The 23,830-nt window shown below is 43.4% G+C and overlaps 1 protein-coding gene across 2 annotated transcripts in view; it reads right to left on the bottom strand.

Moving 5' to 3' along the window:
* Nucleotides 1–23,830, bottom strand: part of LRGUK (leucine rich repeats and guanylate kinase domain containing) — a 62,810-nt gene that overhangs the window by 16,153 nt on the left and 22,827 nt on the right. For both annotated transcript variants that reach the window (XM_077935358.1, XM_077935357.1), the window contains exons 11-15: nucleotides 17,113–17,232; nucleotides 11,176–11,272; nucleotides 4,089–4,202; nucleotides 2,627–2,828; nucleotides 995–1,111 (exon numbers count right to left, since the gene is read on the bottom strand). In XM_077935358.1, the coding sequence (XP_077791484.1) occupies nucleotides 995–1,111; nucleotides 2,627–2,828; nucleotides 4,089–4,202; nucleotides 11,176–11,272; nucleotides 17,113–17,232 (650 nt within the window). The remainder of the gene's footprint in view (nucleotides 1–994; nucleotides 1,112–2,626; nucleotides 2,829–4,088; nucleotides 4,203–11,175; nucleotides 11,273–17,112; nucleotides 17,233–23,830) is intronic.

The following is a 23,830-nucleotide window of genomic DNA, read 5'->3' as shown; positions in this document are numbered from 1 at the left end:
TGGTCTCAGAACAAGATATAGCAAGCCTAATGGAAACATGGTGGGATGAAGAGAACAAACTGATACAAATTCTGTAGGAAGGACCAGGTCCAGGTGGTGTCCGTCTGTACATCAAAGAGGATCTGGAGTCCAATAAGATAAAAATCCTCAAGAGGCAGACTCCTCCACGGAGTCATTGTGGGTGGCGATCTCAGATGAGAACAATTTAGTGCTGAACAAATGCATTTTGAGATGGAGAATGAGATCAAACAGGCATGGGACAGGAAAAGTGCTCTAGAAATGGGTGAGCTCAATTTCTCGCAAATGGACTTGATATGCAAGCACCCAAGAAATTCAAAGAATATTTAGCTAAATATTGTAATATAAGATCATTAGAAAATTCTTGGAGGTAATAAATAGGCTTGGGGTAGAATAAGAATATGTAGTAGTAAACATTAAGCACTACAATATTAAAAAAGGAGAAGAGGTTAGTAAATGAACAGAGTTAATATTATTAAAAATATGAATTTGGAGAACTGTTATACAGGTGATATAATGAAATTCAGTTAGAGGGGATTTGAGCAAGTCAGTTATCAATGTTATGACAATTAGATATTTGAAGAAATAATTCTTCTTTTTTCTTTTTGTGTGTGTTTAGTTTATTGTAGGGTAATGTGTTTTTCTTTGTTGTGTCATTTTTGTGATAAATGTGGAAAATCAATTAAAAATTTTTTGGGGGAAAAAGATATACAAACACCCAGAAGAGGTAACATTTCGAGATAGCCCAGAATACCTGGGCATGAAACCAATCAGAGGGGCAGTGATCCTGGACGTAATGCTGTAAAAATGCCAACTTCAAAGCCAAAGGGCTGGCAAGCCTAGCACAGGACCTCCTCTTTCAATGATAAGTTCAAATGTTTGCACGGAACAAGCTATCTGTGGCAAATCCCCATTTCGCTTCCCGGAAGCAACACAACTGTCAGGCCACACCTGGGGGGAATCTGCAATGCCATACCTGAAAGGCGATTGGTGTCCGATGCAGAAACTCTGACCTCGGTTTCCGACGGCTGCTTTATCCCCAGGAACTCCTCGATGAGTTTGCTCAGATTGGTGAATGCTTCGTCAAAATCGTCTGAACGTGAAGAGGATGCACATATGGAGGGAAAGAAAAGAATTAACACGGCCAAATCCTGGAAGACCTTCAGTCGTGACAATTTGGATTGCTGGCATTCTAGAATGTGGCAATTTGCCCTCCTTGAAAAGGTATCTCATAAACTAAAAGTAGCTAAAGGGCAGAGTTTGCATGAGCACATTTATTTGCTAAATGGCATGGTTTTATTTCTTATATTATATATTATTTCTTATATTAAGGTGCCCAGTCACTTGGCACCACCAGTATATGCAAACGTCTGGCTCATCTAAGACTTTATAGAATCTTTATTATCAGTAATTATGGAACTCACAGATGGACAATACTTTTATTCTTCGTATATTATTTGAAAAGGGAATTATATGTAGGAGTCAATTCTTTATCCCTTTGGAGCTGCACTGTAACTTTGTAATTTTGTCCTTCCGGGCTATGATGCTTCATCACTATTACATTTATTTATTTATATTCCACCTTCCCCCCAAATTGAGATTCAAGGCAGATTACAGATTAAAAATACAAAACGCAGATACAATAGAAAAACAAACTAAAAACATTAAAAAGATAGTCATTAAAAAGTAATTAAACACTAACAGAATTGAAACCATGTCTGTCTATCAAGATCCATGAAAAATGCTGATATTCGTTGTGTTAAAAAGTTTGAACTTTTTAGCAAAATCAGTGCAATATTAAATATGAGAGAGAGAAGAAGAAGAAGAAGAAGAAGAAGAAGAAGAAGAAGAAGAAGAAGAAGAAGTATTGCCTATGGCAGAGATCACTCAATTTGTTTAGGCCTGTGGGCACATCTGGATTTTTTACTGAGTGTTGTGGGCACCAGCTACTCTGGTAACTTCTCCCCCACCCCCCAGATACAGAGATACCCCCCAGATACAGAGAACGAATGTTCAGGCAATTTATCTTGTCCCCCCCCCCCAATCACATGGATGTTGGCGCATGTCCTGGCAATCTCCTTTAACCCCATGAGCATCTCGTGCAGGTCGGGAAAGTTAGGAATAATAATAATAATAATAATAATAATAATAATAATAATAATAATAATAATTTATTTATACCCCGCCCATCTGGCTGGGCTTCCCCAGCCACTCTGGGCGGCTTCCAAAAAAATATTAAAATACTGTAATACATCAAACATTAAAAGCTTCCCTAAACTGAGCTGTCTTCAGATGTCTTCTAAAAGTCTGGTAGTTGTTGTTCTGTTTGACATCTGGTGGGAGGGCGTTCCACAGGACGGGTGCCACTACCGAGAAGGCCCTCTGCCTGGTTCCCTGTAACTTGGCTTCTCGCAGTGAGGGAACCGTCAGAAGGCCCTCTTCTGCTGTTAGTTAGGCGAGTTAGGAGTTTGGCGACTTAGGAGTGCTTGCTATGATAGTTTGGATGGACTGCGCAAAATCTGCTTCTTCCATTTGACTGCCTTCCAGGGAAGATTGCAGCGCTACCTTGCCAGTAGAGGAGACTCGGGTTCCAAAGGGATGGACTCACCGACGTTGATGACCGCGTCAAAGAACCCTGGGAAGTCCTGGTTCAGTTGAATGTACATGTCCACCCTGCGGACTGCTTCTTCGATCTCTGCCCTACTGAACAGCCCCATCCGTCGCAGCTGACCCCCATATCTCTCTTTGTTCACTGGGATCAGTAGGATGTACCGAGGTTGAAAGTAGGAATTCTTCAAGCTTCTAACACCCTTTAGAAAACAGAGGTACTCGGTTATCATTCACTTCAAGGCTTCACAGGCCTTGACTGAAGTTGTTAAATCACACACAGTACCCCTTACGCAAAGGCTGTAAGGACTGTTTAACCAGTAGAGCCGTACCTTGGTTCTTGAATGCCTTGTGACTTGAACGTTTTGGCTCCTGAATGCCGCAATCCCGGAAGTGAGTGTTCCGGTTTGCAAACGTTTTTTGGAAGCCAAACTTCCGACGCTGCTTCTGATTGAATGCAGGAAGTTCCTGAAGCCAATCGGAAGCCGCGTCTTGGTTTGCAAATATTTTCAGAAGCCATATGGACTTCCGGAATGGATTCCTTTCAAGAACCAAGGTACAACTGGACTGTCAAGACTGGATTCTCCCAATTTTAGGTGCAGGGCCAGCAGTCTGGATTGTGGGCATCTCTCAGTTAAACTGCTAAGTTAAACTGTTAAGTTAAACTGCTAAGTTAAACTGTTCAGGGGAGCACTCTTATCCTACAGAATGCCTGGCTTTAATAATTATTTTAACTGTGTAATGTATTTTATTCTGATTTATGTATCTTGTATTTTTTTTTCAATGCCTTCGGCTGCACAAATAAGTAATATTCGTTTGTTAAGTGGATCTTAAACCTCTTTAGTGGGGCGGTGAAGCAAGGAGTAGGGAAATTGTTTCAGCTCAAACGAGGTTCTTGCTTTGAGTTCATGTTTCTGGAAAAAAGCATCTAATTAATTATATAATTAATAACTTAGCTATTGATTATATAACTTAGTTATTGATTATATAACTAATAATTAACTGATATAACGCTACCATTCTATGATTCAATGAACCACAGCTTTGGAGCTAGGGCTTGACACAGGCCCAGCTCTTGGTTTACGATAAAAACATACCGTATTTTTCTGTGTATAAGACGATACTTTTTTCCTTAAAAATAATTGGTAAAAATTGCGGGTCATCTTATACAAGGACAGCAGAGGGGGGACGGGCGATTGGTTTCAGCAGCCAGTAGGAGATTGGCAGCGGCGATTGGGTGTGTGATTGGTTGCTGCGACAAGGCCTGCTGACGATTGGCTGCGGCTGCAGCAAATGGACATTGATATACTGTATTGACAAGTGGTTTCTTTGGGCAATCCCCCTAAAAATCTTTTAGTTGTGGTCCCAAAAATTAGGGGTCGTCTTATACATGGGGGCATGGAAAAATACGGTAATTACATGGACTTTGCTATGGCTTAAGGTGCTTCCATCCCCATTGTTACCTCTATTTCCATATGAATGCAGGTTGCAAGTCCCTCCCTGGCGATGGACTCAATCGTGTCCCGGCCCATTCCGTAGTAGAAGCCGCTGTACTTAAAAGTTGCAATGAATTTCCCCTGGAATGAAAAGAATGAAGCCTGGGCAGCAAGAAAGACCAAGGGGAAAGCTCTCGCCAGAAACCACAATCTAGATCCCAGAATCTAATACTCTGACATGCCATTCCTCACATCAGATACATGGCAGCTTGATTTCTCCTACTGTAGGCAGGAAGCTTAGGGTTGACACATGTGCTGACTAGGAGCTTGTGCAAAAGGGTGGGTGAGAGATGGAACTATGAACCAGAAGACCCCACCATTAAAGTCTTATCTCTATCTTCTTCTCCAGCAGGTCCCAGGATGGGTTATAGCAATGGGTGAGGAGATTTCACCCCTCTCATATCCAAGAATCTGCTGGTGTTCTCTGCTGATTCTCCAGAGAGGAGGGGGCGGTTTCTGCTCTCTACTTATTCCGCTCCAGCCTCACATGAGAGAGAGAGAGAGAGAGAGAGAGAGAGAGAGAGAGAGACTGAGTGTTGGAGAGAGACTGTGTGTGATCTCTGTATAGATAAGGTTGCTGCTAAAAGCAGCTGCAGACACTCAGTGCATTTCAGCATTTTTCGTTTAGACCTCATTTAGCTTTGTATATAGTTGTGTATTATAGTTGTAGATAGAATAAAGAAGATATTCTACAGAGCTGCTCTCCGAATCATTTATGCTCTGCTATACTCTGCTGTGCGACGACTGTCTTCTTGTGGGAGTGAATCCGGTGCTCACAACTCTAAGCTGTGAGTCCACAGCACTTTGACCTGTTCCTGTGCAGAAGGTGGTCTCTGGAAGTGCTACCCAGCTCACCTGGCCCAGTCAGGGCTGAAGTGGATGAGTCCAGTTGGTGGCACTGGCTCAAGGGCGATGCTGACAATGGGAGGGCCGAAATAAATATGGGAGAAGCAATGCCGACGTACCCCTGAATTTATCTCCTGCTTCTAAAAACAGCAAGGAAGTATTGGTCACACTGTGAACATTGCAACGCACTTGATAAATACTAAAGTGATGTTGTCGTTAATTTCCAGCCCGTCTGGGAGACTAAGGTTGGATTTGCATGTTAGGAGGAAGCACTGGTTATTGGCACACAAAAAATAGGATAATTGCATCACGCTTTCTGATTCAGCCCAGGTGGGGATGACGGGAGTTGCAGTCCAAAAATACCCAGAGGGTGTCAGGTTGATGAAGACTTTTCTACCCCAGTTATCCCACCAGTCTTCTAACCACAAAAAGCCAGGCAAGAAAAGTGATGGAAAACTGCACTTCTGGGAAACGTGCAGAGTGACAACAACTAGCTGGCAGTGCCATGCAAAGTCTGTGCGAACAGATGGGGACGGATGCTCACGGAAGAGGCAAAGTTGTATAACCTCGTCCCAAGTTTCGTGCAAGCATATCGGCATGCCTGCTCAATAAACAGCCCATCTGGGTGCTCCCCACGCAAGAGAAGCTCCCCTGTGGTGACGAGATGTGTCAGCTCAGACTATGGGCATTTCTCCACAGGGAAGTCACATGAATTTCCCACCCTTCGCACGCTACCCTAGGAGTGCCATAACAGACGGCCCATTTGTGCTCCTTCCTCCAGCACTTTTTCAAGACGCACTATCTGAGACCCGTACAGCGGAAAGACAAAATTCCCTTCAGCCGGGATCACACTAAAAAGAATGCCACGTCAGGTCGGGTACTCAAGTCCAGCATTCAGTTTATTTGCTTTATTTTATTTAGTTATTGCATTTATACGGCACCTCTTCCTCCAAGCAGTTCAAGGTAGAGAGCATGGCTCTCCCCCTTCCTCATTTTATCACAACAACCTACTGTGAGGTAGGTTAGGCTGAGAGGTTGAGTGACTGAACCAAGGTCGCTCAGTGAGCTTCATGGCTAAGTGGGGATTTGAACTCTGGTCTCCCACGTCCCGGGTGGCACTGTGGGTTAAACCACAGAGCCTAGGACTTGCCGATCAGAAGGTTGGCGGTTCGAATCCCCGCAACGGGGTGAGCTCCCGTTGCTCGGTCCCTGCTCCTGCCAATCTAGCAGTTCGAAAGCACATCAAAGTGCAAGTAGATAAATAGGTACCACTCCGGCGGGAAGGTAAACAGCGTTTCCGTGCGCTGCTCTGGATCGCCAGAAGTGGCTTAGTCATGCTGGCCACATGACCCGGAAGCTGTATGCTGGCTCCCTCGGCCAGTAAAGCGAGATGAGTGCTGCAACCCCAGAGTTGGCCACGACTGGACCTAATGGTCAGGGGTTCCTTTACCTTTACCTCCCAGGTCCCAGTCTGACACTCTGGGCTCTGACAGTCTGACCACCACTGGCTCTAAGCATCAGCCAGGCACATGATCTTGGAAACCTCACAAAGCAGAGCATGAAGATCACAAGCAGCAGCCCATCTGGCTTGGGTGCAAGAAGCACTTTCACGACTTGACCAGAGGCTACTCTGCTGAACAATGAGGTGAACCAGCATTTTCTGGGATGACGGAACACATTAAAAAAGAAAGATTAAAAGCTCAGATTTGTTGCTTGTGTGCATAACCCTCTCACAGAATGGAGAGCACGGCACCCTTTGAAAGTGAGCTGGAGGCTCTTCAGCATATAGGAACAGCTAGAAAGATTAAAAACTATTCAGTACATGTTGACAGCAAACTATGGCAAGTTTTAAAGAAATGGGAGTGCCTGATCACCTCATCTGTCTCCTGAGAAATCTCTATGTGGGACAAGAAGCTACAGTTAGAACTGGATATTGAACAACTGATTGGTTCAAAATTGGGAAAGGAGTACAGCAAGGCTGTATATTGTCTCCCTGCTTATTTAACTTATATGCAGAATTCATCATGCGAAAAGCTGGGCTGGATGAATCCCTAGCTGGAATTAAGATTGCTGGAAGAAATATCAACAACCTCAGATATGCAGATGACACAACATTGATGGAAGAAAGTGAGGAGGAATTAAAGAACCTTTTAATGAGGGTGAAAGAGGAGAGCGCAAAATATGGTCTGAAGCTCAACATTAAAAAAAACGAAGATCATGGCCACTGGTCCCATAACCTCCTGGCAAATAGAAGAGGAAGAAATGGAGGCAGTGAGAGATTTTACTTTCTTGGGCTCCATGATCACTGCAGATGGTGACAGCAGTCACGAAATTAAAAGACGTCTGCTTCTTGGGAGAAAAGCAATGACAAACCTAGGCAGCATCTTAAAAAGCAGAGACATCACCTTGCCAACAAAGGTCCGTATAGTGAAAGCTATGGTTTTCCCTGTAGTGATGTATGGAAGTGAGAGCTGGACCATAAAGAAGGCTGATTACCAAAGAATTGATGCTTTTGAATTTTGGTGCTGGAGGAGACTCTTGAGAGTCCCATGGACTGCAAGAAGATCAAACATCTCCATTCTGAAGGAAATGACCCCTGAGTGCTCACTGGAAGGAGAGATCCTGAAGCTGAGGCTCCAAGACTTTGGCCACCTCAGGAGAAGAGAGGACTCCCTGGAAAAGACCCCGATGTTGGGAAAGATGGAGGGCACAAGGAGAAGGGGACGACAGAGGATGAGATGGTGGGACAGTGTTCTCGAAGCTATCAGCATGGGGAACTTCCGGTCGGTGCCAGTGCTTAATGGCGGTCCTACCTCCGGGCTCCGGAGAAGGACTGCTCCGCAAGTTCGGGTCTTACCCGCTACGGCGAGTGGGGGACCCCTAAAATCCCAGGCGCTGAAGCCTGAGAGCAAGGAGACTCGGTGGGCACCTTTGCGCCCCCCGGTACTGTGAAAGAGCCTTTTTAAAGGCTCCGGAGCGGCATCGGGAGTGAGCGCGGTGCTGAGAGTCGCTACCCAGCCTGCGGAGTGAAGCCGCGTCGCCATTAGCGGAGAGCGCCGATTCCTTCCTGAAAAGAAAATCCGGACTGGATTCCCGTGAGTAAGAACGGGAAAAAAAAGAGACGGGACCTTTAAAATTGGGAAAATTTGGCTGAAAATTTGTTTCCAAAGCTTTTTTAGGAAATTATACACACAAGGGCCAGTGAACGAACAAGAAATAGATGAATTTCTTAAAAATCATGGACTACCTAAAATTTCAGAACAGAGCAAGTTGACTTTGAATGAGAAAATAACAGAACAAGAAATAGAGGAGGCCATTCAGAAGGCACAACTGGGAAAGTCTCCAGGACCAGATGGCTTGACGGCCAGATATTATAAAGCTTTGAAAGAATGTTTAGTGCAACCATTGAAAGAAGTTTGCAACGAAATACTGGAGGGGGAAAAGGCACCTGAAACGTGGAAAGAGGCTTTTATCTCACTTATACCAAAGACTGAGACTGAAAAGAACCAGGTTAAGAACTACCGCCCGATATCATTACTAAATGTGGATTACAAAATTTTTGCAGACATTTTAGCAAAAAGATTGAAGAAAATATTGATAGGTGAGATTCATAAGGACCAAACTGGCTTTCTCCCGGGAAGACACATGTCTGACAATGTGAGGAATATAATAGACATTGTGGAACTGCTGGAAATGAACATTAACAGAAAAGCGGTTTTGATTTTTGTGGACGCGGAGAAAGCCTTTGACAACATTTGTTGGAGTTTTATGAAGAAGAATCTCCAAGGGATGGGGGTAGGCCAAGGTTTTGAAAATGGTATAGGTGCAATATACTCTGAGCAGAAGGCAAAGCTAATTGTGAATAATGTGGTAACGGAAGAGATAGCTATAGAGAAAGGAACACGACAGGGATGCCCTATTTCCCCTCTACTTTTCATACTGGTCCTGGAGGTTTTGTTAAATATGATTAGAAAGGACCAGTTGGTTAAAGGAATTCAGGTCGGAGTGAGAGAGTATAAACTAAGGGCATTTGCAGATGACCTAGTTTTGACTTTGCAGCAGCCAAACACTAGCACAAAAAGAGTTTTAGAACTGATTGAGATATTTGGTCAAGTTGCAGGATTTAAATTGAACAAACAAAAAACTAAAGTCTTAGAGAAAAATCTAACAAATGAAGAAAAAGAGACATTCCAGAATGAAACAGGTTTGGAGATAGCAAAAAAAGTGAAGTACTTGGGGGTGAATTTGACAGCGAAAAATGTGAATCTATTTAAAGACAATTATGATAAATGTTGGACAGAAGTTAAGAAAGATTTAGACATATGGTCAAGGCTGAAACTTTCCTTGTTAGGCAGAATTGCTGTTATCAAAATGAATGTATTGCCTAGAATGTTATTTTTGTTTCAGACATTACAAATAATAGACAAGATGGACTGTTTCAAGAGGTGGCAGAAAGACATATCGAAGTTTGTCTGGCAGGGCAAAAAGCCAAGAATAAAATTTAAGACATTAACAGATGCAAAAGATAGAGGGGGTTTTGCCCTGCCGGACTTAAGACTTTACTATGAATCAGCAGCGTTTTGCTGGCTGAAAGACTGGCTGCTCCTCGAGAATACAGACATTTTGGATCTTGAAGGATTTGATAACAGATTTGGTTGGCATGCATATATATGGTATGACAAGGTAAAAGCGCACAAAGGTTTTAAGAACCATATGGTGAGGAAAGCTCTGTATAATGTTTGGACAAGGTATAAAGATCTGTTTGAAAGTAGAACCCCCAGGTGGCTGTCACCAATGGAGGCAAAAGAGGTGAAAAAATTGAATATGGGTTCTAATTGGCCTAAATATTCTGAAATCATAGAACAAGATGGTGAAAAAGTAAAATTGCAGAGTTTCGAGAAGCTGAAGTTTAAGGTCAGAGATTGGCTACATTATCGACAGATAAATGAAGTTTTTAAACAGGACAGAAAGAAAGGCTTCCAAGTGGAGAAGTCAAAACTAGAAACAGAACTGTTAGAACCCAATACTAAAAATTTGTCAAGAATGTACAACTTGCTGTTGAAATGGAATACCCAAGATGAAATGGTGAAATCTAGCATGATTAAATGGGCACAGGATATGGGGCATGACATTGAGCTTGCTGACTGGGAGCAGTTATGGACCACTGGTGTTAAATTCACGGCATGTAATGCCTTAAGAGAAAACATTATGAAAATGATCTACAGGTGGTACATGACTCCGGCCAAGTTAGCTAAGATCTATCATTTGCCCAACAATAAGTGTTGGAAATGTAACGAAACGGAGGGAACCTTCTATCACCTTTGGTGGACCTGCCCGAAGATTAAGGCTTTCTGGGAAATGATCTATAATGAAATTAAAAAAGTTCTGAAGAGAACCTTTGTTAAAAAACCAGAAGCCTTTCTCTTGGGCATGGTGGGCCAAATGGTGCCAAAGAAGGATAGGACATTTTTTATGTATGCTACTACAGCAGCAAGAATTCTTCTAGCAAAGTATTGGAAGACGCAAGATCTACCCACGTTGGAAGAATGGCAGACGAAGGTGATTGATTATATGGGACTGGCAGAGATGACTGGCAGAATTCGAGACCGGGGGAAAGAGGCGGTGGATGAAGATTGGAACAAGTTCAAAGCTTACCTCAAAAACTGTTGCAATTTGGAAAATTAGGGGCTCAGGGTAATAAGAGATAAAGAACTACAGTTGTATTAATAACTTATGGAAGTTAAATTTATGAAATATATAATAAGTTTATTGCGAAAGGGTTGCTGAAAAATCTTGAAACAAGAATGCAGAAAAGGGGTGGTATGGGGAAGTCGATTTTCTGTTTGCTTATGTTTATGTTTTTGTTTTGTTTCTTTTTTACTTATGGAAAACTAATAAAAATTTATTTTTTTTTAAAAAAAGAAGCTATCAGCATGAGTCTGACCAAGCTGCGGGATGCAGCGGAAGACAGAAGTGCCTGGCGTGCTCTGGTCCAGGGGGTCACAAAGAGTCAGACACGACTAAATGACTAAACAACAACAACATGTTTTTGACAGGCAAGTTAGATGAACAGTCCCACAGGCCATTTTTTTCTCCAATAGCTCAAGCCTCAATGGATTTCCGCACCCTCACCCTTTAGCGTGAGCTGTGATGAACTGCCAGGCATCCTCCCCTCAAGCCAAAGAGGGCAAATCAGCCCGTGCCTTACCATGGTCACCATTTTGTCAAACTCCTCCTGGGAAACAAAATAGTAATCCAATCTGTTTTCTTCTCCAAAATAAGCAGCCCTCGTGGTGTGGCAGGGACTGAAAGATAAGCCGGACAGAAAACAGAATAAGCAAGTGAAGGGAGGAAGACACTATTAAAGAGCTCGAGGGCAATCTAGTGCACATTTACTCAGGACAGAAGTAAATCCTATTGTTCTCAGCATGCATAGTGTTAGGCTGTAAAGGATGTGTTTGTTTGTGTATGTATATATATATACAGTGGTACCTCGGGTTACATACGCTTCAGGTCACATATGCTTCGGGTTACAGACTCTGCTAACCCAGAAATAGTGCTTCAGGTTAAGAACTTTGCTTCAGGATGAGAATAGAAATTGTGCTCTGGCGGCGCAGCGGCAGCAGGAGGCCCCATTAGCTAAAGTGGTGCTTCAGGTTAAGAACAGTTTCAGGTTAAGTACGGACCTCTGGAACGAATTAAGTACTAAACCCAAGGTACCACTGTATACACATATGAACATAGCAAAGATTGATAAAATTATGAATGCAGTGGAGACAGAAATCTACCCCCTTCAGATGATGGGCAGTAAATCCAGGACAAAGAAAAGAAAGCCACATAATGCATCTTATATAACAGAAAATAATACTTAGAATTTATTGGACTCCATTACATTTTTTTAGGAAAGGACTGTCATAATGCAGGCATAGGCATACTCAGCCCTCCAGATGTTTTGGGACTACAACTCCCATCATCCCTAGCTAACAGGACCAGTGGTCAGGGATGATGGGAGTTGTAGTCCCAAAACATCTGGAGGGCCGAGTTTGCCTATGCCTGGTCTAATGCAGTTCTTTGTTGGAGATGTAATAAGGATAATGGTTCCATGAAACGTATGTTCTTACAGTTTCCTGTACTTACTAAGTTTTGGGGGAATGTGTTTGGCTGCATAAATATGACTACGCAGAAAAACTTAAAAAAATTCAGAGGAAAATATTCTTTTGAATTTTACACCTAATGGTATAAACAGAAGTTGACAACTGGGCAACCAAAGTGGATTCTACACATTCTAACTGTGGCCAAAAGACTAGTGTTGATGAACTGGAAGAACACCGATTTTGGACTGAAGACATGACAGCACTCACTGTTTCACACACTGATGCTAGATGCAGCCAACAGGCCATTGCAGAGTAAATGAACCAAAGGAATCATAGACGAGGCATCATCCATGTGAATTATGGGAGAAGGGAACTCAGAGAGTGATGCTTAGGGTTAGAATTTGGCAGGTGTGTGTACATTTTTTGTTTGTTTGTTTTACAAGTACAGAGCGTGTCCCTCCCTATTTTCATCTGTGAAATGCTGAGTGGCGTCTGATTCTCCCACGTCCTTCAGATGTTATAGTGCCTGTGGGGGAGGCCTAAAAATGCCAGCCAATCCTGCCACAACAACACTCCAGGGAAAGGGATTCAGGAACCATCTTATTCAATAACTGTGTCAAATGAGAACCGTATGAGGCACGTGGACCCTCTAAAGCTGAAACTTCAAAGGCTTGATTTTCTCAGCAATTTTTATAAATATACACATCTTAAAAGGTCAGTTCTGGGCACTGACCAGATGTTTTGAATGGCCTTTTTTTTTTAAAAAAAGCACGTATTTTACAAGCTCCTTTTAACAGCAAGGTCATGTTTACATTTGAAGTTGCCCAGTATCTCCCATAAAATACAGTTTTAACAAGTGGCACGTTGGAAATTCTAAAAGCAGCACACGAAAGCTAGAGAAACCTCCTCTGAATAATAAAAATTCAGCTCTGCTTTATGGTAGCAATTTTCTGCTCTGCTAAGACTGCTTTGCTCTCTGTTCTTCCCATGCATGATGCTTACGAGGGAATAAAATATAAAATAAAACACAACAAGGCTCTTGGAAAACTGGAGGTGTTTGGAAAATCCCCAGCAGTTTCCAATTACTGGGAAATTCCAGCCAGGCTTTTCAAACTGTGTAATTTATTTAATATGCATTGTATTTGATGTCTCTCTCCCCACCCACTACTCCCTTTCAGCCAGGAGATTTATTTCAAAGTCTTTGATTTACAACACACTGAAACCTCCAGGAGGGGAGAGTGCCATTGTGCTCAGGTCCTTCTTCCAGGCTTCGCAATGGCACTGTGAGAACGGGATGCTGGACTAGAGAGGCCCCTGGCCTGATCCAGCAGAATGCTTCTTATGTTCTTGGGATGGTGGAAGCTGCAGTTCAAGAGCATCTGGAAGTCGCCAGGCTTGCTAATCTTGACATAAGATGACTCTTGAGGTCCCTTCCAACACTACAGTTCTATGATTCTATGACATACCGGTAGGAAGGTATGTGCTTTAAGGTGTAAGAAGGTCTAAGGTCTATTTACGGGACTGCCTCTCCTGGTATGCCCCGCAGAGGACCTGAAGGTCCAAGAATAATCATAGTTTAGAGGTCCCGGGCCCTCAGGAAGTCAGATTATCCTCGGCCAGTGATGGCTCCGACCTGTTGGAATGCTCTGTCCCATGAGACCAGGGCCTTGCAGGATTTAATCTCCTTCCGTCAGGCCTGTAAGACAGAGCTATTCCACCTGGCTTTCAATTGGAACTTAGCCTGATCTTTTAGTCCCTTTCCTTCCCTCCCCCTCCCCTTTTGATGAAGATTACCCGCTCTGGGATCCCACAGCTAATTCTCCCCTGGTCTCCTCGCTGGCCCAAATAGGACTAATTTAGCCAGCTAGCCCTGGTGATCATCCAATGTTTATTGGATGGATTTCCCCCCTAAATTGATTGATTTTTGAATTCTGAATTTATTGTTATTCACGTTTTATACTGTATTTTATGCTGTTTTTTGTTGCATCAATTAAGTGTTTTAAATTTGTTGTTAGCTGCCCTGAGCCCAGTTTTCTGAACTGGGAAGGGTGGGGTATAAATAAAGAAGAAGAAGAAGAAGAAGAAGAAGAAGAAGAAGAAGAAGAAGAAGAAGAAGAAGAAGAAGAAGAAACCAACACAACCCAGAAGTCTACCAGCAATATTTCAGTTTTTCAACCCTGTAGATCACTATCTATCTATCTATCTATCTATCTATCTACACACACACACACACACATACACACAGTGGTGCCCCGGAAGACGAACGCCTCGCAAGACGGAAAACTCGCAAGAAGAAAGAGTTTTCCATTTTTCGAGGTGCTTCGCCAGACGAATTTCCCTATGGGCTTGCTTCGCAAGAAGAAAGCCCATAGGGAAATCTCCGGGGACCTCTTTTAAAATGCTGGCGGTCGGGAGCAAAGACTTTCGCCCACCGCCGGCCTTCAGAAGAGGTCCTGGACCTCTTCTGAAGGCCGGCGGGAGGCAAAAGTCTTTGCTCCCCCCCGCCTGCCTTCCCGGGACAGCGGAGACTTCTCCGCTGTCCTGGGGTGATCTTAAAATGCTGGCGGGCGGCAGCGAAGCCCTCCTGTCCCCGGAGCTTGCGGGGCAGGAGGTGGGGAGAAGGGCTTTTCTTCCCACCACCAACCTTCAGAACAGCCTTCTGAAGGCTGGCGGTGGGAAGAAAAGCCCTTGTCCCGTCCCCCCCAGCCTTCAGAAGAGGTCGGGGGACAGACTGCCCCCGGACCTGGTCTGAAGGCGGTTTCCATAGGAACGCATTGATTGATTTTCAATGCATTCCTATGGGAAACCGTGCTTCGTAAGACAAAAAACTCGCAAGAAGAAAAAACTCGCGGAACGAATTAATTTCGTCTAGCGAGGCGCCACTGTATATATATTTGTCCAGTAGCGCCTTAGAGACCAACTAAGTTTGTTCTTGGTACAAGCTTTCGTGTGCATGCACACTTCTTCAGATACCTGTAGATCACTGTAGATCAGGAACAGGTAACCTTTGGACAGCTCAGGGAGAGCCGGTAAGACGCCCAAATGGGTCACCCAGAAACTGGAGCTATCCTTGTGTATGTTCAGACTCTGCCATCGCCCACCCATAAGAGGCAGGGGGAGTACAAGAAGCAGGCTTGCTTTCTGAAAGGTCCCATAAAGAACCCGAGTGGCAGGGATTGCAAGATGTGCGTGAGAGAGCAGTGAAATTTACACTGATATCCACTGTATCTTTTCCTTACAACGGAAATGGTAAATAATATTGTATTCAACTACATCTTTGGCCTTCCCTTCTGTCCAGGCCATCAGTCCAATACTGTAATACAGTGGTACCTACGCTTCAGGTTACAAACTCCGCTAACCCAGAAATAGTACCTTGGGTTAAGAACTTTGCTTCAGGATGAGAACAGAAATCATGCGGCGGCGGCGCAGCAGCAGCAGGAGGTCCCATTAGCTAAAGTGGTGCTTCAGGTTAAGAACAGTTTCAGGTTAAGAACGGACCTCCAGAACGAATTAAGTACTTAACCCGAGGTACCACTGTATTTGGAAAGCCAACACAAATCCTGGACAGACTCTCTGCACTGCCATGAAACCCTACCCTGGGATTAGAGCCAGCATTATACAAATACATGTTGCCATGTGCTGAACATGAATGGGGTCAGGTTTTGTAGCTCAGTTGTGAAATGAAGGTCTAGGTGTACATATATTTGCAGCAGTGACTGGACAGCTCAATGAAGAAGAAGAAGAAGAAGAAGAGTTTGGATTTGATATCCCGCCTTTCACTCCCCTTCAGGAGTCTCAAAGCGGCTAACATTCTCCTTTCCCTTCCTCCCCCACAACAAACACTCTGTGAGGTGAGTGGGGCTGAGAGACTTCAAAGAAGTATGACTGGCCCAAGGTCACCCAGCAGCTGCATGTGGAAGAGCGGAGACGCGAACCCGGTTACCCAGATTACGTGACTACCGCTCTTAACCACTACACCACACTGGCTCTCAATGCAGTTTGTGAGTGGCTAGGACCATCACAACCAATTAAACCAGTGGCACGGAACCTCTGGCTCACCAACCTAATGAATCAGCCCTTAGCATTTGGTCTATGAGGTCATTTCGGCCAACTCACAGGAACCAGTCCTACACTGGACATCATATATTATGTCAGGTCAGAGGCAATGGAAGAAGTTGCTCCCTGCTGAAAGTGGGGTTTTCAGACACTGTCAATCAGTTACTTAATCAGCGGTGCCTTCAAAGCCCTTTGATTTCAAACTGGGTAGGCAAAGTAAAACATGTCACCTGGTGTCATTGTGACATCAAATGATTGACTGATGGGTGGTCCCTGCCCACCCATCAAAATGACCCACAGGGGCTGGAGGAACCAGCTGGGAATGGTTTCACACTGCTCAATTAAACTCCCCCCACCCCCTGATTAACTTAATCAATGTGGTTATTTTACCAAACGCTCAATATAGCTGCCTTTTGGCTATTTTGAACAAAAAGCAAGATAACTCACAATTTTATAAGTATGTAGTTACTGTTCATTGTTAAGAAGAAAGGTCATTTTAGACCCACCCACCCCGTCCTTTTAGAGCAACACAGCAGAACTAAAATAGCTTCAAAAGAGAGAGAACATTTAACTTCATTAAAATTTGCACTCAGAAATTAAAACTGGCCTCTGACAATCAAACTTCTAAATACTTAGAAGTCAGTCCCACCCAATTAAACAGTGGTACGAAAGCAGCCACAATGTACTGATTAAAGCTTGCAGTCCTACAATTAACATCAATCTGCGTTTGGTCCACAGCGAGATGGAAAGTATCTGATTTGGATACGTTGCAGGAAAAGAACCCTACAAAACAGATGATTTCTCCCCTGAATTTGATGGGGAGGGCAATATAAGATGATAAGAAGAAAATAAAAGGGGGAAACTAAACTTGGTAGAACAGAGAAGGGCATAATTGCCTTCCATAAAGTTTTTTTTTAATCTTTCTGAGAAAACCTGCCTTGTTTTATTTCCAGCAAGTCTCCAAGGACTCCTGAACGTTTATGGACCAGAGGTACCTGTATCTGAAATAGTTGTTGAATTTTCTGCAGAGCCTGTGGCAAAGTTCTCGCTTCCAGCAGGCCAGGGGTCCAGTCAACACCAGGATGGGGTAGGGAGCATCGAGGCTGGGTAAGGTGCTGCACAGAGAGAAGGAAAAAGATGCCACCATTAACCTCCTCACAGGAATTCGGATGCGATACACAATATACACAGCTCCCCTCTAGGTATCTCCTAACCCAGGCACCCCCAAACTCGGCCCTCCAGATGTCTTGGGACTACAACTCCCATCATCCCCAGCTAACAGGACCAGTGGTCAGGGACGATGGGAATTGTAGTCCCAAAACATCTGGAGGGCCGAAGTTTGAGGGTGCCTGTCCTAAGCTCTTGTTATGTTTGGGACTTGTAAGGCGCCTGAATTATCTATCTTTAAGCTCCACACACAAATGCTCCAACCTGACCTTGGGCTGATTAATATTCTAAAGCCTTTTAAATGTGTTTGCGGGGGTGGGGGGTGGATTTATCTATTTATTTGTGCTTTTATTTTGGATTTTTATCTTGTGAACCACCCTGAGAAGGATGGCATATGTCTAATAAAAATAAATAAATGCATATTTTGGGGGGGGACGGGGGATGGTGGGACAGACTGCTTTTAGATAGACAGATAAATAAATAAATAAAATGATTTGCATACTTTAAGGCCATGATTCTATTCACTAGATCAGAGCTTTCCAAACTGTGCATCTTGACACATTAGTGTGTTGGCTGTGGTGTGCAGGTGTGTCATGCAAACGCCCCCTGCACTCTTTAAGGCAGGCATAGGCAAACTCCGGCCCTCCAGATGGTTTTGGAACTACAACACCCATTATCCCTGACCACTGGTCCTGTTAGCTAGGGATGATGGGAATTGTAGTCCCAAACATCTGGAGGGCCGGAGTTTACCTATGCCTGCTTTAAGGGGTTACCTTAACCGGTGTTAACCAGAGAGCCAGTGTGGTGTAGTGGTTAAGAACGGTAGACTCGTAATCTGGTGAACCGGGTTCGCTTCCCCGCTCCTCCACATGCAGCTGCTGGGTGACCTTGGGCCAGTCACGACTTCCGGCGGCGCGCGTCTCCGGGGCGAGAAGGGATTCGGCCAGGAGCACGAACCCAGTCCGGTAAACAGGGGGAAAAGGGGGTGCTAGAGGGCGAGAGCACCCCAGAAACACATCCGGAGGGTGTCCGGAGGTACAGGGAGCCAGCAGAGACCGGGCGCGGCTCACTCCGCTGTCAGGTAACCTTTGTAAGGCGAGGAGAACAGCGAGGAGAGCAGCAGGTCCTGGGCAGCCATTTCCTCCCCCCCGAACAACGGACAGCCCAGATCTCGCCGGAGATTAGCGCTCCGCTTCCATGAGTAAGAAACCCGGGACGGTCTAAGTGTGAAGGTTAAATAATATTGGAACAAAAAACCCCGGGGAGAGAAAGAGGGAAACCTCAGGGGTTCAGTCGTTTCCAGGGGTCGGCGGGCACGCAGAGAAACTGCAGAGCAGAGACAAGCGTATCGAGCTACCACCAGTGACTATTTCGTTTCCCTGAAGTTTTTACGCAAAAACATTTGACCCTCCTCTAGAAAAAGAGGTGTCTTAATAGGGAACAGAGGACGAAGTTATCAAATTAGAACCATCTATAAAAACGAAGGGGACGCCGGAAAACGCCATTCTCACCGCGTTACGCCCAGCGGAAAAGCGGAAGAGAAGCGCCGGCGCCATTAATGAGAACAAAACGTAACAGGCAACAAACTGCTAATTTACAATAAGGACTAACCTGGTCTAAAAACTCTGTGGCTGTGTCCCTGTCTATCTCCTGACATTATAGCGAAGAGCTGGGTACATTTGCGTCTTCAGTCTGCTGTTGTTTGCTCAGCGATTGGGAAACAATTATCTATTTGGTGTTGACGGACTTTTCGGGTGACGGACTTTTCGGTTTATTTACGTGAAGAGCCTCCTCCAGAGCAAAGCAGTGAGCGAAGAGCTGGGTACATTTGCGTCTTCAGTCTGCTGTTGTTTGCTCAGCGATTGGGAAACAATTATCTATTTGGTGTTGACGGACTTTTCGGTTGACGGACTTTTCGGTTTATTTACGTGAAGAGCCTCCTCCAGAGCAAAGCAGTGACAGAGAGAGCCACCTAGCGGACACAGCGGTCACTGCGCCTGGGAATTTTTATTTTGACCTTATCTTTCCCTCTCTATTTTCTTCTACCCCAGCAGTTTCGCATCCCTTCCCCGGCCCCCCTCTTCCTCCCCTCTCTCCCTCCCCCGCACCCTCCCCTTCCTCCCTCCCCTCCCTATGGTATCCCCCAGATAGAATGGAGTGGAGATTCTGAAGGTGAGACCCTCAATCCACCATCTGCAAAATTAATTCCTCCAACATAACTGCTATAAGATCCCACTGTGCTGTCTGAAAGTATACCCCTCTTTGTGGCATAAGAACTCTCAAATCTCTGAACTCTAAGACTTCAGGACCCTCTCTGATATTCCCAAGGGTATAACACGGCGAAAAGGAATAAGCCGACCATAGTGCAATTTAAAGACTGTTAAAAACCGAGGGTCGGGTCTATCAGGGCGAACTGAAACTTGGCCAAGAGTGTTATAACTATACTGTTCACTGTACTTAGTACTGGATAAAATTAAGAATGTCAAACACTGGGAAAAGACCCGAAGGGGGAACACCAGTGGAAAGAAAGGGATCAAAGCAGGAAGGGGATTTCAGAGCAGAGATCTTAAGAATGTTTGCGGAGATAAAAGAGAGTGAGAAAAATGTAGAACGTAAGTTAGAACAAGTAGAACACAGAATTGGGGAAGTAGATAAGAAGTTAGACGAAACAGTTAATGAATTGAAGAGTCAACTCAAAGAGGTATTTAGGAGGACACAGACAGTGGAGGAAGGTCTGAAAAAGACAAGAGTAGAATTGAAAGATGTAAGACGTGAGGAAGAAAGAATCAAAGCTGAGATACTGGATTTGAATAAGAGTCAAGAAGATATGAAAGATTGGATTGCTTTGAACGAACTAAGGCAGAGGGAGGCTAACCTTAGGATGAGAGGTATACCTGAATCTCAGGGAGAGAATATAAAGGAGAAACTAACAACAGAACTAGCTCTTTGGTTGGAGATACCAACGGAAGAGGTAGAAAGGGCAGTGCAATCGGCTTTCAGACTAAAAGCTAAGCCTCCAAGGAATAAAAAATTTGTAGGAGATTGCCTGATCATATTTAAAGACAGAGAAATAAGAAACAGGATTCTCTACAAAAATAGAGAGAAAAGGTTTAATATCGAAGGAAATAACATAATAATCTTTAAAGATATTCCAGTTAGGCTTCTGAAACGTAGGGACTCCTACAAAGAACTGGTACAGATACTCAAAAGAAATAACATTGAGTTCAAATGGGAGTTTCCTGAAGGCATCTCCTTTACATATAGGAGCAAGAGGCAAAAATTGACAAATCCAGGAGAAACAGATAAATTCTTAAGGAAATATAAAGAACTAAAACCGCAAAAAGAAAAGAGTAAAAGCGAGGGAGTGGGATCAGAGGGAGATCCAGAGGGGGAGACGGGGAGCTCGGGGGGGGAGGAGGGGGAGGGAGGAGGGACGGGGGAGGAAGTTTTAAAGGAAGTTTAAAAAGAAGCAACAGCTGTTCTTTCTTTTCCCTTAATTAAATCACAATGGTGCTAAAGGTATATAGTTGGAATGTTAATGGGATGAACGATAAGGGAAAGAGGAACCGAATTGAGCATATTCTGAAGAAGGAAGGTCTGGACGTCATTTGTCTCCAAGAGACACATATTGCGAGGAAGCATAAAAGAATTCTGATTAATCAAAGACTGGGGAATGAGTTTATCTCCTCAGACCGGAACAAAAAGAGGGGGGTGGTGATTTATATAAACAAACAAATAGAAGCGAAACAGTTATTTAAAGATGAAGAAGGAAGGATATCAGCAGTACAAGTGAATTGGCAGGGAGAAAAGATAATAATAGTGGGAATCTACGCACCCAATGATAATAAGTCAGAGTTTTATGGGAGGTTGGAAGGAAAGCTACTTGATTATGCTGACCAGAAAATCATACTATTGGGAGATATGAATGGAGTGGTGTCGCTAGAAATGGACAGACTGAGGGATACAAAAGGAAGAGAAGGGAAGCTACCCAGAACTTTCTTCTCCTTGGTTCAAAATTGTAACCTAGTAGACATTTGGAGATTCAAACACCCCCTAGATAAGCAATATACCTTTCATTCAGAACCCAATGATTCATCATCAAGATTAGATCAGATATGGATCTCGAAAGAGCTAACCTCAAGATCGGCACGGGCGGAGATCCAGGTCAGAACAATCTCAGATCACAACCCAATAAAAATGGAACTAAAAGGGCAGGAAAGTAGATTAAACAGATGGAAACTGAAGGATTACTTACTGGATGACCAAGAGGTAGTAGAAAAGGCTCAAAATAGACTAAAAGAATATTTCGAAGATAACTTAGGCAATAATACAAAATTAAAGGTGGTGTGGGATGCAGGTAAGGCGGTGATGCGGGGCTTCTTTATCCAACAGAGTGCAATTAAGAACAAAAGAAGGGGAAAAGGGAAAAAAGAAATTATGCAACAATTAGCAGAGAATGAACAGGAATTAATCAAAAACCCAAAAAATAAGAAAATAAAAGAGAACATAAAAGTCTTACAATCCCAATATACAATGTTGATAAACAGAGAGATAGAATGGAAAATCAAAAGATTGAGACAGAGGAATTTCGAATATGCCAACAAAACGGGGAAGTTATTAGCTTGGCAATTGAAAAAAAGAAAGGAACAGAATACGATAAATAGGATAGTGGTGGAAGGAGAAGAGATAAATAAACCTAAAGAAATAAGGAGAGCCTTTTTGGATTTTTATGGAGAGCTTTTTAAAAATACAGGAAAGAATAAGACGAGAAAAATAGAGAGATACTTAACATCAAAGAACACTAATAAGATTCCCACAGTAGATAAAGAGAAATTAAACGCCCCAATTGAGACGGAGGAAATTAAAGCAATTATAACGGACCTAAAAAATGGGAAAGCCCCAGGCCCAGACGGGTTTACTAGCAGATATTACAAAGAAATGGCACAGGTTTTGCTGGATCCACTACAAGAAGTAATGAACAATATTCTTAAGGAAAGAGAAATACCGGAGACGTGGAAGGAGGCACTGATTACACTAATCCCAAAGCAAGACTCAGATTCAGAGCAAATTAAAAATTACAGACCTATTTCCCTATTAAATATAGATTATAAGATCTTTGCGGGAGTCCTGGCAAGAAGATTCAAAGCAATTCTAGTAAAAAACATCCACAGAGACCAAGCCGGCTTCTTGCCGGGTAGGCAAATGAAAGATAATATAAGAAATATTATTAATATTATAGAATACTTAACAGAAAGGTGTGACAAACAAGGTTTACTGCTATTCATGGACGCTGAGAAAGCGTTCGACAATGTAAACTGGGAATTTCTGCTGAGGCAATTGGAACATATGGAAGTAGGTACTGAATTTTATAATGGGATAAAAGCAATCTACATGGAACAAAGAGCAAAACTGATGATAAATAATGTGGAGACGGAAGAAATAACAGTAACTAAAGGAACAAGACAGGGATGCCCACTGTCCCCACTGTTATTTATAACGATATTAGAGGTTTTACTGGATTCCATCAGAGACAACAAAGAGATTAAAGGAATCAGGGTCGGCCAACATGAACATAAAACTAAAGCTTTTGCAGACGATCTAGTCGTAACAATGGAAGACCCACTGGATTCATTAAAAGAGGTACTTAGAGAATTTGACCAATTCGGGGAAGTAGCGGGCTTTAAACTAAATAAAAGGAAAACAAAAATAATAGCTAAGAATATGCAAACAGATAAAATAGAGGAATTACAAAGAGAAGTAGAAATAGAAGTGACAAAGAAGGTGAAATACTTAGGGGTATGGATAACACCAAAAAATATAGATCTATTCAAAAATAATTATGATACAGTATGGAAAGGAGTCAAGAAGGACATAGAAACGTGGGGTCGGCTTAAATTGTTATTTTGGGGTAGAATAGCCACAATCAAAATGTCGGTACTACCAAGAATCCTATTTCTATTTCAAAACATCCCGATTATCAAAGGTATAAAGATATTTAAAACCTGGCATAGAGAGATCTCTAGATATATCTGGCAGGGGAGGAAGCCGAGAGTAAAATTTAAATTACTAACGGATACGAAAGAGAGGGGAGGCTTCGCTCTTCCAGACTTGAAACTATATTACGAGGCATCTGGGTTAAAACATGGATAAAACTGGAAGATAGAGAAGTGCTAGACCTAGAGGGCCACGATAATCGATTCGGGTGGCATGCCTATTTGTGGCATGGGAAGAAGAAAGGACATAAGGGATTTGGGAATCATATACTTAGGGGCCCCCTGATGGAGGTCTGGGAAAGATACAAGGATGTGCTAGAACCCAGAACACCCCAATGGCTGTCTCCATTAGAGGTTATGTCCGTTAAAAAGACAAACATGAGAGCCAATTGGGCAACCTACGAACAACTGCTAACGAAGGAGGAAGGAAGGTGGAAAATGAGGCCGTTTGAGCAGGTCAAACCCCAAGTGTATGATTGGCTACACTACCACCAGATAAGTGATATGTTCAGGAAAGATGTCAAAGACAAAGGATACGCAGACAAAAAGTCTA

The sequence above is a fragment of the Podarcis muralis genome, chromosome 10 (genome assembly GCF_964188315.1).
Source record: "Podarcis muralis chromosome 10, rPodMur119.hap1.1, whole genome shotgun sequence".
Lineage (NCBI taxonomy): Eukaryota > Metazoa > Chordata > Lepidosauria > Squamata > Lacertidae > Podarcis > Podarcis muralis.
The sequence above is the reverse complement of the archived record's forward strand: the minus strand, read 5'-3'. Positions and strand labels throughout refer to the sequence as shown.